Here is a 19,080-nt window from a genome sequence, read left to right as displayed (position 1 = left end):
CTCTTGTAAAAACATGGTAAAAAAAAACAACAACAAAAAAAAAAACATAATAAACAGCATTAAAATGATGCTAAATATGTGTTTTCTCCTTTAAATCATATGATCAATCAGAGTTTCAGTTGGTATTAAAGGGATTTTATGCTTAGTGATGCAGAGTGGTATTTGACTTACCCTCCTCATTTAGGTTGAGGTTCTGAAGGCTCTTATTGAGGGTTCGAGCAGTGGTGGCAGCTCTGAGGTTTGTGTAGGAGTTCACTGATCGTAAACGAGGAATGGCGGGACTGTCCCTACTTGGAGTAATGTTTCCTGTTTCTATGCACCACCACCAACAACAAAAAAGTTAGGGCAGATGATACAATGAATAAATATAGCACAAAAACGTTTTGGAAGAGCATTCTGATATTTAATAATTATATACAGTGTACAGTGTGTAATTTTTATTTATGTACTTATTTATTTAATGTTGTGCTGAATACCCGACCAACCAGTTATACGTGGCAAATTCAACAAGTAGGAAATTCAACCATAATTTTTAACATTAACAGTTCTCACTGATATAAATTAGCATAATGTAAAAAAAATGTAGAATTTGTAAAGCTGTCTACCCAACATAAATAATTACCTGTGGAATTGGCAGGGGAAGGCACAGCATAATTCTTCTCTTCCTCCATGAACTGCAGAGCCACAGTGCAGAAATTACTCTCATACTGGACCACTAAGTGACTAAGAGCAACAACCAGCTCCTAAAAATTTCAAAAGACAGGTTGAAAAAAGTTATTAATTCTCATATTCTTTGGTTCATTTATGTGATCTTACACTGATTCATACACTGCAAAAAAATAAAAAATTAAAAATAAATAAAACGACAGCTGTGGGTGTCAAAATTTTACCTTTAAAATATGGTGGTATTTTCTACTGTAGATACTACAGTATTTTACCATATGATGTATTGGTACTTTCATCCAGTACATCACAGTTCGCCGCAGGGCATGAATGAAATGTTGCTGAATGTAAGTGAAACTGCATAACTGCTGTTGAAGTTAAAAATTAAAAATATACCACCCAGAATTACTTCGGAAAAACAACTTAGCGGATTGCGTGGTGATGTAATGATGTTAATTTATGTACTATAACACGTAAAATAGGAACTTAAAAGAGAACATCCTAAAAGGAACTCATATAAAAACCTTAATCATTATTGCCTTATTTAGATTAAGGTAAATATTTTGACATTTTGGACACTGACGTCCATATAAACATAGTCAGTGTCATTCTCACAACTTCTAAACATCATACTGGTAATACATAAAAAAATGAATGTAATGCAACCTTATCTATCAAAATTAGATGTAACATAAAACTGTAATGTACATAACCAATGATAAAAATTTTATTATTAGTGATGTCAACAAAAAGCATAAAAAGGTGAAGTGTCATGCAGGGAATTCTGGGAAAGTTAATTTTTGGTTTTTCGCCTTATATTAAGATTTATTTCAAATCCTAGATAAAGCTGATGGTTTTCTTATCTGAACTGCCTTGCCTCTTCTTGAGCCTCTCCTGCTCAATTGAATCAGCAAGGGTCAAGAGCACCTTGTCATATTGCCACCTATATCAACCCTGGGTTAAAGATATTTTACACTCTGACTATATGTGTGCCAGCGTTCCCTTTTGGCCACTGAGCTTGCAGTATGGGTCATCTCTCAACCCCCAGATGTGCAAATGAGATGGTGAAAAAAGGGTGTCATCCACAGAGTGCAGCAAGAAGGAGATGTGGTATGGCTCCAGTCTCCATAACTCTGCCCATGTGATCTTTCACTTAAGTAGATTCCACTTTGTCCATGCTCCCTGGGATGCTTGTTACACTGCTCTAGAAATAGGCATATGTTACTCTTGATTGCAGCAATTGCAATCCCAAACTGCTAGAACTGTATGGACTCCAGGTCTTGACGTCCAGTGATAGTGTTACCATTAATGTCACGCAACTGCAATGAGCTTTCTGCCTGTTCAATGGCTGCACTGACTGCCCACTTTCACAATTACCTCATCTTATCCTGTTACCCTTCATGTCTTGATGAACAAAATTCTGAACTTTCTGGCCTTAAATATCAGCCTTGCCCATGTGGCTACACTTCCCAGGACTTCGAGTATCCATCTAGCTTGGACATTTGTTACAGTCATTATAGTTGGGTCATTCATAAAACTCTGCACCAATCACTGAATCACATTTAACTAAAAGGAATTGGTTTGAAAAGTAAATTATGTATAAGAAAATATTTAAGACTAAGTAAATATTAAACTATGTTAATTGTGGACTATGACTATGCAAATGTCACACCATGGATGACACCCTTCAGTGACCACCTCACTGGGTCATTCAATCACATTGCCAAATTTGGTAGGTGCCATCAATTTAATCCCACCTACCAAAGAAAAAATAAAAACATTCTCTAAAAGAGGTTGGTTGAAGTGGTTGCTTGTGTTACTGCTTGAAAGCTCACTGTCCAAGTGTTACACCACTGAATGTATGCAAAGTGAAACAAAGAAGCCAATAAATGAACTTGGGAGGTTGAGCAACTATGGAACCACTATTAGCCAGCGCCTCCCAAAAGAACTTCAGCTTCAGTAAATTCTATTCAAAGCATTCTCTGCGCTTTCCAGATGATCCAAATTGCTCAAAGACTTAAGAACTTTTTGGAATGTTGCTGCGTGTTCCAGCAAGGATTTCCATGGTGTTAAAGACATTTAGATTTACAGTGCTTTGTCCAAGACTTCTGAAACCAATGTTCAGGACTGTCACCTAAAGAAATCTGTGAGTTCCAGTTTTCAGGACCTTCAGAAAGAACCAGCTCCTTCCAGCCACTGTATCTTCAACAATATACCACTTTCAAAATCTCAAATTTAAGATAAGAGTAAGAGTGCTAGGTCTCTAGATAAGGTTTTAAATGCGACTAGCCCAGGATGCCCTAAACATTGTTCGGCTCCAGTTGTTGCATCCTCGCAGCGAGATGGCTGGGTTACTGTGAGAGCATCTATAAGTGGGAGAAAATACTGTTTGTCTGTTCAAACATCAAACAGGTTTATCACCCTCAGTGGTGCACCCACTGAGAAACTTGATAAAGTTACCGATTAATTGGAGACTCCATAGTACAGAATGTGCAAATGAAGACACCAGCCACTATAGTCAAATATGTGCCGGGAGCCAGAGCACCTGAAATCATGTCAAATTTAAAAGTGCTGTCTAAATCAAAACATAAGTTCAGTAAGATTGTAATCAATGTCGGCACTTATGATGTTCGGCTACGTCAGTCGAAGATTACTAATAGTAATGTTGAAGAGGTGTCTAATCTTGCAAAAACGATGTCAGACACTGTAATATGCTCTGGTCCCCTGCTCGCTTATTGTGGTTATGAGTTCTATAACCCATTACTCAATGGTTGGGTGTCTAAGTGGTGCCCATTGAATAACATAGGTTTTGTAGACAATTGGATATTTTATGGGGTAGACTTGACCTGTTAAAGAGAGATGGTCTTAATCCTATCAGGGCTGGGGCAGCTTTTCCATCTAGTAATCTGGCTGATAGTCCTAGTGTTGGCAGTTGACTAACTGGGGCCCAGGTCAGGGAGCAGACAGATTGGTTAAACCAACCATCTTCTACCCTGCTAGTTACCTCTGCAGCTTATCTAGATATTAAAACATACTGTGTCTGTTTTCCGAAACTCTAAACATGAAAAACTCCTAAACGCTTTCAAAGGTAACAATATAATTGATGTTCATCAAATAAAAAATAAAGGTAATCAAAATATAAAACTAGTATTGAACATTAGATCACTCTCCTCTAAAACTCTTTTGGTTAATGATTTGATAACAGATCTAAAGCAAGATGCATTCTGTCTAACGGAAACCTGGCTAAAACCAGATGATAACATAAACAAATCTCCACCAGAAGGATATCATTATAAACATGAGCCTCACCTTAAAGCGAAAGGTGGTGGTATTTTTAGTGTCACTCAGCGATCTGACTTCAAATATTATTCATTTGAAGTATTAGTGTTTTATATTTCAGTGTGCAATATAAACAAAACATTTCAATCTCAATCTACACTCACCAGACATTTTATTAGGCACACCTTACTAGTACCTGGATGCACCCCCTTTTGCCTTAATCCTTCATGGCATAGGTACAACAAGGTAACTTGACACGCTTCATGCAGTTGCTGCAGATTTGTTGGGTGCACATCTATGGTGCAAATCTCTCATTTCACCTCATCCCAAAGGTGCTCTATTGGATTGTTATCTGGTAACTGTGAGTAACCGGTCATTTGAGTAGTGAACTTAGTGTCATGTTCAAGAAACCAGTCTGAGATGATTCAAGCTTTACGACATGGCGCGTTATCCTGCTGGAATTAGCCATCAGAAGATGGGTACACTGTGGTCATAAAGGGATGGATATGGTCAGTTGGTACTAAAGGGCCCAAAATGTGCCAAGAAAATATTCCCCACACCACCACCACCACCAATCTGAACCATTGATACAAGGCAGGATGGATCCATGCTATCATGTTGTTGACGCCAAATTCTGATCCTACCATCCAATTGTTGCAGCAAAAATCAAGACTCATCAGACCAGGTAACGTTTTTCCAATCTTCTATTGTGCAATTTTGGTGGGCCTGTGCAAAATGTAGCCTCAGTTTTCTTTTCTTAGCTGACAGGAGAGGTCTTCTGCCGCTGCAGCCCATCCATCTCGACGTGTTGTGCGCTCAGAAATGCTCTTCTGCATACCTCAGTTGTAACAAGTGGTTATTTGAGTTACCGTTGCCTTTCTATCAGCTCAAACCAGTCTGGCCTTTCTCCTCTGACCTCTGGCATTAACAAGGCATTTGTGCCCACAGAACTGCTGGTCACTGGCAATTTTCTCCTTTTTTTGACCATTCTCTGCAAACTTTAAAGAAGGTTGTGCGTGAAAATCCCAGTAGATCAGCAGTTTCAGATCATCTTGACCATGTCTACATGTCTACATGCATTGAGTTGCTGCCATGTGAATGCTGATTAGAAATTTGCATTAAGGAGCAGTTGGACAGGTATACCTAATAAAGAAAGTGTAAGTGTATATTGGCAACTGTATATGGGCCTCCAGGGCAACACATAATTTACAAAATAATTTTCTCATTTCTTATTTAAAATAGTTTTGGCCAGGAATAAAGTTTTATATGTAGGTTATTTTAAATTTCAAACAGATAATTAAAAAGATGTTTTAGGTTTGGCCTTCTTAGACATAATTGCCTACTCACTGGCATAATCATACCTTAGACCTACAGTAATATTATGACATAATCATACCTCAGACCTAATGATGACATTTCAGATCACTATTTAATCTTGTTTATTGTCCATTTTTAGGTCTTCAAAATCAACTTCTATTTTTAAATATAAATAATAGAAATAAATTCTATTTATAAATGTTTTATAAATGATAACCTCTAGCACTGAAGATTACTTTGTCACCGGATCTTTCTAATTTCCATAGCATTCCAGAGAGCCTAGAAGAGCTTGTCACTGCAACTGAAACTACTGATTCTGTCCTTACTAGCACTTCAGACAATGTTCTGTTACACTTAAAAAATATTAGGGAAAAAAAATCTGCCACAATGAGCACACATGTGGCTTAAAGAAAGCAACCTGAAAAATGGAACGTAGAAGGAAGAAATTAAAACTAGAGATTTTTGTCTGGCTTGGAAAGAAAGTATACTTAACTTTAGTTTAGCTTTCAAGTCTGCCAGACCTGCTTATTTTCAACTTTAACAGAAGTAAACAAACACAATCCTAGGATCCTGTTTAACACAATGGCCAATTTAACAAAAAATAAAGCATCAGCATGCATTTCTCAACACAGCAGTAATGACATTCAGATTTTTTTTCATGTACAAGATTGATGATATCAGACATGAAATAAGCACCATCAATCTGCCTGCTATGCATCGTCCCAATTAGAGCACTGTATATCATTAATGAAGGACAAACTTCAGACTTTCTCAGCAGTGAGGAAGAATTGTCTTAACTGATCAATTCCTCCAAATCAACAACGTCTACGTTAGATCCTACCCTGACTAAATTATTAAAACACTTGTCTTTAGAAGTTCTTGAACCTGTTCTTAAGATTTTGAATTAATCCCTAATTTTTGAATAAGTGGTTAAAATCTTTAAACTAGCTGTCATTAAGCCTCTAATTAAAAAACACAAATGATTCCAAATAATTAATAAATTATGGACCCATTTCAAACCTGCCTTTTCTATCAAAGATACTAGAAAATAATGTATCTGATCAAATGTAGGAATTTCCTTCTACAGAGAAACAATATTTTTGAGACATTCCAATCTGTATTTAGAGCATTTCATAGCACAGAAACAGCACTTCTAAGATTTACAAATGATCTGCTCCTGTTGTCGATCGTGGTTGCAGTTCTCTCTTTGTGTTATTGGACCTCAGTAATGCATTTGATACAATGCATCGTAGTATTCTCCTTGAAAGGCTTGGAAATTATGTTGGTATTATAGGAACTGCATTGGCCTGCAAACTGACATATGCTATCAATGTCTAAAGTGGAAATGCTTATTTATGTTTTCATGACCTTTCGGTTAGAGTATTGTAATACTTTACTAGGTGGTTGGCCTGTAGGCCTAAGAAACAAACTTTAGTTGGTTCAAAATGCAGCTGCTAGAGTGCTTTCTAGAACAAAGAAATATGGTCATATTATTGCAGTTCTTTCATCATTTCATTGCCTCCATATTAAATATCATATGAATTAAAAAAATAATAATAATAATAATTATTGACCACCTACAAAGCCCTGAATGGCTTAGCTCCCCAGTATTTGAGGGAGCTTCTGCTGTATTACAGCCTCTCAAGTCCACTCAGTACATCATTATATTTTCTTTATTTGTTTTATTAATTTATTAGCTTTATTCTTTTATTAATTATTTGTTTGTTATTTTAGTTTTTTTCCCCTTATATTTTTGTACATATATGGGTGGAATTGGGACACTGTATGTATCTTTTTTAATGGACATTATTTTTGAAACTATTGCAAATAAGTACCATCTTTTTTTACACTACCAGATCAGGCCATTGGATATTTGGATTATTATTATTTGTTATCTCGATTTTGTGGTGTCAGGCCTCTCAAACCTTAGGGTGGACCTGCTCCGGTTAAATTGTTTGTATTGCTATATTTGCTGCAACTACGATTACTACAAATTAATTCAAGGACTTTAATATGGTTAAAAAACAACAGTATTTCATGTGGGTAAACATCAATAAAAAGGTATTACAAAATGAAGCAAATAAATACTTTTAAATTGCTGTAGTAAAAAAATTACTACAGTGTTATATTTAACAGCACACATTCATTAAATGTAAAAAGATCTTTTTAAACATATAAGTATGTATTATATACAGTTGAAGTCAGAATTATTAACCCCCCTAAATTATCAGCCCCCGTTTGTTTTTTCCCTGAATTTCTGTTTAACGGAGAGACGTTAAACATGATTTTTTCATTACATTTCTAAACAAAATAGTTTTAATAACTCATTTATAATAGCTGATTTATTTTATCTGTAATATGATGACAGTGAATAATATTTTACTAGATATTTTTCAAGACACTTCTATCCAGCTTAAAGTGACATTTAAAGTCTTAACTAAGTTAATTCGATTAACTAGGCAGGTTAGGGTAATTAGGCAAGTTATTGTATAACGATGGTTTGTTCTGTTGACTATCGAAAAAAATATAGCTTAAAGGGACTAATAATTTTGACCTTAAAATGGTTTTTAAAAAATAAAAACTGCTTTTATTCTAGCCGAAATAAAAAAACACTTTCTCCAGAAGAAAAAAATATTATAAGACACACTGTGAAAATTTCCTTGCTATGTTAAATATCATTTGGGAAATATTTGAAAAAGAAAAAAATTCAAAGGGGGCTAATAATTCTGACTTCAACTGTGCAGCGTCATGGTGGCGCAGTGGGTAGCACGATCGCCTCACAGCAAGAAGGTTGTTGCTTCGAGCCACGACTGGGTCAGTTGGCATTTCTGTGTGAAGTTTGCATGTTCTCCCCGTGGTCGGGTGGGTTTCGTCTGGGTGCTCCTGTTTCCCCCACAAGTCCAAAGACATGCACTATAGGTGAATTGGGTAGGCTAAATTGTCCAAAGTGTATGTGTGTGAATGAGTGTGTATGGATGTTTCCAAGTGATAGGTTGCAGCTGGAAGGGCATACAAATGCATAAAACATATGCTGGATAAGTTGGCGGTTCATTCCGCTGCGGCGACCCCAGATTAATAAAGGGACTAAGCTGAAAAGAAAATGAATGAATGAATGAATGTATTATAAACATATTAACTTGCTTATTTTCTCTATTATAATTAACCCATTATATAAATAAAACCTGTCGAATTTAGATTGTATATCTCTGAAAAATGTTTCAGCAAAGCATTTGTCCAATTAGTAATGACTGATTACTATATTATAACTAAGCTGTCTAACACAGTCTATTATAGTGAACGGTGATTGTAGTGGTGGCTTGGCGCAAAAAAATGCTTCCCTATACAGGTCTTGAACACCATATTTGTCAAATAGTCTTATTCTGTAATGTCCTTTTACTTTTTTGTCTTTTTATGCTTAAGTAATGCCTATCTGAGCAAAAGAATCCTTAAAAAAGGTAGACAATCATTTTATATGTCTTGGCTTGAAACCCTAAAATTAAGTTTAAATTTCAAATATAATTTAATTGTCTGATATAATTTGACCTTGAGCTGGAAACTGCTGCCAGTACGATTAATTGGTTGTGTGAATGCGAGAAATTCTTATTTTAAATCAGATTTTAAAAATATTAAAAAAGGCTAGAATTAGTACATCTTACAGTACAAACCTTAATTTAAACATTAAAAAAGGATAAACAGTTTATTTGAACTCAAATATAGGTTTGTAGCCCACAATATCACTTATTTGTTATTTGAAATCTATATATTTTTGACAATTTCTAGACTAAACTGTTCAAAATAATTTGTAAGTGCATACAAAATATAATAATAATAATAATAATAATAATAATACATATTCTCATCTTAATCACCATTTTGTAATGGTGGGCATTATTATTATTGGTTTTATAAAACAATAATTTTAAACATTAATTTAGCTTCAAGATAATAATAATATTAATACTACTACTACTACTACTACTACTACTACTACTACTACTAATAATAATAATAATAATAATAATAATAATAATAATAATAACTTGCCTTCCTCACAATGGGACTGCCATCATTAATCAGTTGTGCGAGCATCATGGCCACATTATGATCAATAGTGGTAGAATGATCTGTTCTCTCAGCTGAATTTCCCACAAATGTGCCCAGTGCAAACACAGCTGCACATCGTACCTGCCAATGAGACCAACACAAACCATTATTTAACCAACCAAACAACAGTAATGATAATGGTCATTAAACTGGTGCTTCTATGGTAACTAGGTAGCACTCAGTTTAAAGTTAGTTGAGCATGCATTCCTTACACACATACTTGGTGGATTGTTAGGATATCTATAGCAAAGAAAATAATGCAGATATACTAATGTTACTTGACAATAAAAAGGGGGGAGGGGTTGGGGGGAGATGAAGGGTTGAGAGGGAAGGAAGGGAGTGACGAAATACAAGAGGGTAGGGAGGGAGAGACATATAAAAATTATCTGATTGCTTGTTGTTCACTCAAAACATGCATCATTTGGATAAAAAAGCCTGTATGTAATAGAGCAATAGACTCAAAAGCAAATGTAGCACAAGCTTAATCAGTACGTATTGTAAAGGGCATAAATAAGCATGAAAATAACTAAAACAAACTTATTTTTTGCTAACCAAATTAAGCCGACTAGGTATAGGTAACTGATATCACTAAGTATCAAAAAATAAAAGTATCATATTTAATGCATTCCCTAATGCAGTGATCACCGTAACCCATATTTTGAAGCCCAAGATCCCTAATCCTTGAAAAACGCAAGATTTACACATCACAATCTGATGGTAAAATAAAGCAATGATTGCATGTGATGACATCTCGAAAACATTTGAAGGGGTGAATATTTGGGTAATAATGCACTGCGGCATTAGCAGTAATCAGATCATATGAATTGCCACTGTAAACATAAAAAATAGACTGGTAAAATTAATATTTTCAAATATACTGCATGTACTAAATTAGCAAGTTATAAATACTAATACTACTATTACTAATAATAAATAAAGCTGCAAGCAGGGTTTTGGGTTAACAAAATGGGTTAAGGATCTATGGAGAGTTCAAAACAACAGATTTTCAAACTAATTCAAGATAGGGGAAAGGAAGTTGTGTCAATTAGGTAATTCATTATATCAATGTTCTCTGTAGGATCCAAGGAATTTGCAAGACCAGTCACATGACAATTGACAAAAATATTTAAAAGCCATTTGGTGAATTTTGTATGACTTTAAGTTTGGTTTCAATCCTTCAAATCATTGCAGTGATTCAGCCTGCAATGTTATCTGGCAGCATTACAACAACTTTGCATATACGCTAAATGACAATTTGCTTTATCAACATGAATTCCATAACTTTTGGTCTACATGGCCCAAAGACGATCTGAGTCAAATTCGGTAAAGATTGGACCAACAGTTTAGGAGGAGGTAAAAGAGAATGGTTTAAACAAAATCAAAATGGCGGAGAGGAAGTTTGGCAGATTATGGCATAATTAGGTTCTGTGTTGTCGGCATGAGCCAAGGAATACATTGAGACCAATTTCATCAAAATAAGCTTATGCAGACAAAAGTTATTACCAATTTTTTTATGGTGTGGTCAGTGTGAGGTGACAATAACAGACCTAAAATTTGGTGTCATTATCTTTAAATATCGCAGAGATACAGCCTCAGATGTAGTTTGGCATCATGCCATCACATTTGTCGGTGCTCTAAACAAAAGCCATTACACCTATCAACACAAATTCCATAAATTTTGGTTATCATGGTCTGTAGATCATGTGTTTTAATTTTGCTGATAATCGGACAAATGGCCAAGGACGAGTTTGTTTAAATAGGTTTTATAAAAAAATTTGAAATAGCGAAAAAATTTTCTTGATGGAAAATGACATCATAGAGTGCGTTTGAATCGGCTTGAGCCAAGGAATCAGAGGAAAAAGTTTGCTGGTAGAGGATGAATTTTGATTGTAGCCTGTTCAGTTCAAAAGTTATAATGATAAACATAAGTGAAACTTTGATAAGTGAAGTGGTGGCAATAGAGAGTTTAGGTTAGAAAGTCCAAATATGTTATGGTTGAAGATCAAACTGTCCTCTATCAGTGTGCAAAGGTTTGCGCAAATGGAAATGGTTCATAGGACTCTCATAGACTCCCAGAGCAGAAGAAGAAAAAGTCAGAAGGGCAGGGTGCAAAAGCATTAAGGGCGTGTCTGAATCCACTTTTGCTATTTTAAGGACGGAAAAATACGCTCCGCAGTGCATGGTCTAACAGGGTTGAGCTTATTCTTTTAATGAGTTATGGGTGTGTTTTGAGAATAAACCAATCATAGTCTCATCTCCTATTCCCTTTAAGAGTCAGTTGTGTCGCGCCATGGCGTATTTGCTATTTACATGGCGGACTTGTAAGTGGAAAACTAAATGCTTCACTAGCGAGAAAACAGCTAAAGGGCACATAGTTTACCTCTTTTTATGATTTAATATTAATATTATGGTTCTTCTGAGTGTGCCAGTATAGGTTCAGTTTAAAACACAATTCAGATTTTTTTATTATAATGTGTTAAAAAGTGTCATGTCGGGGGCGTGTCCACAGTTCGCTGATTTAGGGGTGTGTTGCTTCACATGTAGACTAGTTTAGGCTTCCCGCTCAACGTAACAAGGGGGCGGGCCATGACCCGCTCTGTGTTTGCAATACAGACAGGCAGATTGAAAGGAGGAGGAGAGGATCAGCATTCAGTCGTACATGTACGACTCGGACACAGACCAAGCAGAGAGTACAAAATCATACGTGTCTTTGTACAGTTTTACAGCCAACTGTGTGCTAGTTTCAAGTGCCGAGTTTGTACACAGAAACTAATAACCACGCACACTGAATTAACTTTGACTGAGGCACCGGATGCGCCGCTCGAAGCCGCAGCACGGCACTCCAGACACTCTCTGTGGTGCGGCAGAGACATGAAGGGTCCCGAATCGTCGCGCCTCGCATTTTTGAATTCTAAACATAGGTTTCTGCAGCGGTCCGCGGCGCCCAGCCGTCGACTTGAGTGTACCCTGATAGAAACCGATGTTTAGAATTCTAAAACGCATGCTAGTTAAGATCACAGGGAGCTTCTGGGATCGCGAGAAATGCAAACGGCTGAAGTATAAGGTAGACTCAATGAGAAGTACACATGTTTGCAAACCTACCTAAAGATACAACCAATAATTCCGATTAGAGCTATAATGTGGAGAATATTGATCTTGTGTTGAGCCCAATGAGCCTTGCATCTAAAAATAGAGCAAGTTTGTTCCTTTAATGATATCACTTCGACTCACGCTGAAAATGGCGGACGTGAATCAACAAACTGATATGATGACGCGCCTGTCAATCAATATTGGTGGGCGGGGGGACCGCTCTCCTACGTAAAGTTGCGGTCGGTTTGAAAACCGCTCCAATTGGTCCATCGTTTTTTATGTTGTTAAATTGAAAAAAAAAAGCACTGGGTGTGCTTATATCACCCCAATATGATGGTCTATACACCATACATGCACATATGTCTGTCCAAACAGCTGCAGTGCAAGGAAAAAGAATGAGGTCTTTACTTTCCCTTTCTTTAATGGATTAGGAAACGTGTTGTACTCGCAGACATCCATTAGCCTACATTGTTAATTTTGTTTGTTAAGCGCAAAGATTTGTTTCAAAACTATTTCTAAATTTAGTTCTAATTTCCAGTAAACAAATAAATAAACAATAATAACGAAGTGTGGTCAAAAAATATTATATTATATCCAAATGCACATGCTTTGCCCCATATGTGTCCAAAAACTGACAAGTTATCTAAGCTTGTTTTTTAATAAAACAAATTTTAATATGTATATAATAAATACTACTTCTACTACTAATAATAATAACATTATACAAAAGCAAATTGTCATACATAAACTAAAAAAGCCCCCCCAAGATGAAGAAAACATTAAGGCAATGGTTTTTATATTTATGTAAAAAATATTTAAATCTTTTAATTCTTTTTCATTTGTAAAAATATTTGCGTATTGCTGTACATCATGTGTGAATTAAGCAATGTGTAAAAAACAAGAAAATTAAGGTTGCGTTGGTCTGAAATAAGCAACATGTCGTGTAAACAGGTCTTGCGCCAGGTGTATGATAGGGCTTTTACAAAGTTAGCTTAGCAAAGCTTACAGCTAACAAAAAGGGCTACAAAAATACAGCTGGGTTAATGCGATCACAAACCCTTCAGTTTACGTGCATACACCATGCGAATACACCCCTCGCAGCGATTGGGCGTGGCCAGAGGCGATGTTATGTTATTACAGAGAAAGCTAAAATGCCTTCCAAACGCTGCTATTTTCACAGAGCTTGTTCTGTTTCTGAATTTGGGCTTCCAAAGGACATGACACAAATAGAGAAGTGCTTACACTTTTAATATATGTTCCAGAGAATTTTAAAAAAAGATATAGCTTCCAGAAATCTTTCCCAGTTCGGTGCTGTCAAAGAAGGAGCAGCTCCAACCAAAATAGAAGAAGCTGGGGACTGTGAGCCACAACCTGTAATTATTTTAATTTGTTAAAATTTATCTATTACATTCGTAGTTTCTGGCATTAATGGTATGTTGTAGAAAGGTCATAAACAAGAATGTAAACAACGGGAAATCCTGTTTTGCACTGTTAACAATTTAGCTACAAATTCATATTTAACTGTCAAACCCCTGTAAACAGATCTGCAGTGTCTCTCTATGCAGCTGCTTTCCCTGAATTCTACATCTCAATAACAAACTCTTAAAAGATATGTGAACGTTTCATAGTACATACAGATGCTTATTACCCGAATATATATGAAAGACACTTGTCAGTTTTTATTTTAGACAGCAGGCATGAGGTTCAGCTGTGTCAGCATCATTTTCTGTCTGATTCAGGCTCACACTGGGAGGAGCCGATCTGCAATTCACAGTACATTATGTTAGCTGGCCAATCAGAGCCTCTTGATGCAGAACTGCTGTACTGTAGCCTACCATACTTTGCAGAACCAATTAACAATGCTATAAGAAAGCAAAATGGTTATTGGAGCTGAATATTATTTTGAGGGCTTAGGGTCTGAACACAACAAACATGTTGTTTGAGGTGAGAGGCAAATTTAAAAAGTTTCTGTAGGCAGTATGAGTTTTGGGCACCACGTTTTTGTAATGTGACCGATGTCACTGGTGTTGCGAGCTCAAACCAGCTGATTCAGTAGTTGCCTTACAAAATAAAAAATGCAGACATAGACGTCAACCTAAAGGGCTGTGTGCTTTGAACTTTCAGAGCTGAAAAACTCGCTCTATGTGATCGTTTATTTATTATTCATTGTCCAATATTCATACACATCTTGATACAAACAAAATTCCTCTTGCCATTCTAGGCAAGAAATAGTATATTTTTTACAGCTGAGCTCAGCTGTTAGACTACTTTTCTGGCTCACGTTTCTCAAGGTGCAGGGTGTCATCACTATATGAAGTTTAGGGCAGTTACAATAATAAAAATAAAGCAGTTTGATTAAGTCCAATAAAGAGAGACATATTGTACTTATTGTCCTGTAATTTTCAGGATCTACCAGAAGAGCAATAAAGATCTACCACTTCGATCGACAGGTTTGGTGACCACTGCCCTAAAGCATTAAAGTGCATTACTAATTATAGTGGCTTAATTTTTAATTTATTATAGTTGCAATAGAAAACCTACTACTATATTTTATAAAACTACAAAAACATTTGACAAGCCAACTTTCAGAACCTCTGGTATAGAATCCGACAGGAGACTGTAGAGTTTTTCATGTGCACTATCTCGAACTCCGCACCAGCGAGCAGAATCATAGTTCTGCCAAATCCGTCCCAGACATATTGCAACCCATTGCCTCAGGAGAGGGTGAGTGTCATTGAGCTGTTCCAGACAGATTGCAATCAGGTTACCCTGCAGACATGCCTCCTAATAAAGAGAGAGGACAATTGAAAAGTATTATTTAAATTCTAGATATTTACGAAGAACCAAAACATTATGACAAGTCATGGGTGAAGCAAACATCCTTTATTTTAATGCAAATGATTAGTTTTGGCAACCAATATTGTGGCTCATGCTGAGTGTAAATATTTTCTTTCTGTTCTGTGGTTTTCATACCTGTCCTGTGTTATAGTTATTGACAATGACAGCAAGGATGAAGACAGCCATAGTTCGATGCTCAGCCTGGAAAAAATTATAAAATATTAAATTAATATTAAAATAAAAAAAAATATATATATATAAATATATATATACATCCAGTTAGGTCCATAAATATTTGGACATCGACACAATTCTAACATTTTTGGTTCTTTACAACAACACAATACATTTTAAATTAAACAATCAAGGTGTGCTTGAACTGCAGACTGTCAGCTTTAATTTGAGGGGTTTTTTACCTCCCAATCAGGTAAATGCTGTAGGAATTACAACAGTTTGCATATATGCCTCCCACTTGTTAAGCGCCTAAAAGTAATTGGACAATTGGCTTCTAAGCTGTTCCATTGCCAGGTGTCTGTTATTCCCTTATTATCCTGTTATCTATTACAATGAGCAGATAAAAGGCCCAGAGTTCATTTCAAGTGTGCTATTTGCATTTGGAATCTGTTACTGTCAGCTCTCAAGATGAGATTCAAAGAGTTGTCACTATCAATCAAGCAAGCTATCATTAGGCTGAAAAAACAAAACAAACCCATCAGCGAGATAGCAAAAACATTAGGTGTGGCAAAACAACTGTTTGGAACATTCTTAAATAGAAAGAACACACCAGTGAGCTCAGCAATTCCAAAAGACCCGGAAGACCACGGAAAACAACTGTGGTGAATGACCAAAGAATTCTTTCACTGGTGAAGAAAACTCCCTTTGCAACAGTTGGGCAGATCAAGAACCCTCTCCAGGAGGTAGGTGCATGTGTGTCAAAGTTAACAATCAAGAAAAACCACACCAGAGTGAATACAGAGGGTTCACTACAAGATGTAAACTATTGGTGAGCCTCAAAAACAGGAAGGCCTGATTAGTGTTCTAAAAAGCCTTTACAGTGCTAGAAAAACACACTACGGACAGATGAGATCAAGATCAACTTGTACCAGAGTGATGGAAAATAAAGAGTATGGAGAAGGAAAGGAACTGCTCATGATCCTAAGCAGTGAAGCATGGTGGTAGTAGTGACAGGGCATGGGCATGCATGGCTGTCAATGGAACTGGTTCTCTTTTGGTTCTCTCGTATTTATTGATGATGTGACAAAAGCAGCAGGATGAATTCTGAAGTGTTTCAGACAATATTTTCTGCTCATCTTAAGTCAAATACTTCAGAACTCGCTGGACGGTGCTTCACAGTGCAGATGGAGAATGACCTGAAGCCTTCTGCAAAAGCAACCAAAGAGTTTTTGAAGGGAAAGAAGTGGAATGTTTTGTGATGGCCAAGTCAATCACCTGACCTGAATCCAATTGAGCTTGCATTTCACTTGCTGAAGACAAAACTAATGGGAAAATGCACCAAGAACAAGCAGGAACTGAAGACAGTTGCTGTAGAGGCCTGGCAGAGCAACACCAGGAATGAAACCCAGCATCTGGTGATGTCTATGCATTCCAGAGCTCAGACTGAAATTGACTGCAAAGGATTTGCAACCAAGTATTAAAAAGTGAAAGTTTGATTTATGATTATTATTCTGTCCAATTACTTTTGGACCCTTAACAAGTGGGAGGAACATATGCAATCTGTTGTAATTTCTACAGCACTCACCTAATTTGGATGTAAATATCCTCAAATTAAAGCTGACAGTCTGCAGCTAAAGCACATCTTGTTTGTTTCATTTCAAATCGATTGTGTTGGTATACAGAGCCCAAAATATTAGAATTGTGTCAATGTTTAAATATTTATGGACCTAACTGTATATATATGTATCAAATAAAATAATTAAAATAACAATTTACATTATTCTATAATTTTGAGAATTTAGTGTTTTATTTTATTGATGAAAAAAAACAGCAAATTTTCAAACAAAAATTCCATTGTGGTTTGACCGCTGTAAATATGGCACAATAAATCAAGTATAAAAATATATTTAGGTTTGAACAAAGTAAAAAATGATTCAGAGTCATCTGTAAGATACTCACTGGCATGTACGGATCAGCCAGCACTGACAGGAAATACTTGTGTCCATTATCTTTCACAAGATCAGCTTGGCATGACTACAGAAAAGGGAAAGTGGGAGAAAAAAACAGTAGGGAGAGAAGGACAATTTGAATTACAATAAAACATATCAATAACAAACCATATACATATAACCATCACACATTAACAGACTCTGGAATGATGGAAAGCAATTTATCAAAACAGAATGTGTTTTGGAGGATAAAAAAAGGCATCAATAGCTTGTGCTCTTATTTCATCTGGTGAATTTTCTAAGTGCCGCCTTGTAAGTGACATTCTGATACCTCTATATAACAAAAAGTTCTGTGTAGGTGTATAATGTAAAATTTGATTTCAGTAATTTTAAGAAAATTGTATAGTATTGAGCAAGAATTAACGTGTCAGGAAACCCCTGTTATATTGGTAACTCTGATTTGAATATGACTAGGAAAATTGGTGCTCTTCCAGCTGTGTTGAGGTGGGACTGTTAAGTGTGGAAAGTGATTGCATAAAAAGGAGAGTTTCGTTACGTGCATAAACATGGCTAATTTGCACACCTGCAACGTAAGGAAAATAAACAATTTTAAAATAGAGAGCTATGCTGACATCAGTAGATATAGCAGTTTTCCCCATCAGAATCCCTTATATCATGGATGGCCCACTGACATAACCAGGGGGTCCATTGACGTAAATTATACATTTTAAAAAATCCTTTCTGTGATACACTTAGTTCAATAAAGTTGAAGCCGAGAAGCCATTGAAGTTGAAACAGAACAAGCATTAATTCCCTGGCCTGGTTGGAAGAGGTGTGAAAAAGTGCAGTTTGATTGGTGAGTGAAAATCGCAAAACTGAAGGCACAATGTCACTTTTTGGGACTGTTTCATATAGATTTATTAATCATTCTTACTTTTCAATGAATGCAAACTGTCATGAACGCAATTGACATGATCTTCTTGATGAGAAGTCTGGGTTCAGGGGAACCCAACTGTCCTGCGGGGACGTTTGCTGCCGGATATATGATGGATGTGTAGGAGAAGTGGTGCATCGTGTGCCTGGCCGCTCTGTCCCTGAAGGATATTGAAAATATCTATCTATTCGGAACTTTAATAACAGGGTTTCTGCTGATGGCCTTAGGTGAGGCCCTAGGGTATCGACGATTTATAAAAGCAGTCAGTGTGGCTCAAAACCCCACCAAACTGGCCAGCTGGACTGAAACTATGAGCAGGGTTGTTGGTACTCAGACTGTGGCATTAGACCACAAATTGGAAAATATCAGGGAGAAACTATCAGCGTTGCAACATGATTTGGTCAGACCTGGAGACCAGTGACACTAGATATCTGGGAAATTGTCAGAGATTGCCCCACATTGAAAACCTTTTCTTCTCTTTCGCCTTCCCTGTGACTCTCCTGCCAGATGGCCTCGGATGGAGACAAACAACTTCTCCTGGAGAACATGATAACGAGACACTGAATTCCTGCTCCCTGTTCCAAGGACACCTGTGAGACTCTACAGGCTTACACACACACATACACAGCTAATGGTAGATAATCACTGCCTAACCCCCATATCCCACAACTTTATGTGCTTTCACCCACCGGTGTGGGTAGGCGGTTCTGCGACCAGCGCCCCCTGGCTGGT

At 36.6% G+C, this 19,080-nt stretch overlaps 1 protein-coding gene across 3 annotated transcripts in view; it reads right to left on the bottom strand.

The window, feature by feature from the left end:
• rptor (regulatory associated protein of MTOR, complex 1) overlaps positions 1-19,080 on the bottom strand; it is a 228,242-nt gene that overhangs the window by 64,735 nt on the left and 144,427 nt on the right. For all 3 annotated transcript variants that reach the window (XM_056459872.1, XM_056459873.1, XM_056459874.1), the window contains exons 15-20: positions 17,425-17,499; positions 15,427-15,492; positions 15,046-15,237; positions 9,304-9,444; positions 623-743; positions 172-312 (exon numbers count right to left, since the gene is read on the bottom strand). In XM_056459872.1, the coding sequence (XP_056315847.1) occupies positions 172-312; positions 623-743; positions 9,304-9,444; positions 15,046-15,237; positions 15,427-15,492; positions 17,425-17,499 (736 nt within the window). The remainder of the gene's footprint in view (positions 1-171; positions 313-622; positions 744-9,303; positions 9,445-15,045; positions 15,238-15,426; positions 15,493-17,424; positions 17,500-19,080) is intronic.

This window comes from Danio aesculapii, chromosome 6 (assembly GCF_903798145.1).
Source record: "Danio aesculapii chromosome 6, fDanAes4.1, whole genome shotgun sequence".
Taxonomy (NCBI): domain Eukaryota; kingdom Metazoa; phylum Chordata; class Actinopteri; order Cypriniformes; family Danionidae; genus Danio; species Danio aesculapii.
This window is presented reverse-complemented; position numbering and strand designations above follow the sequence as displayed.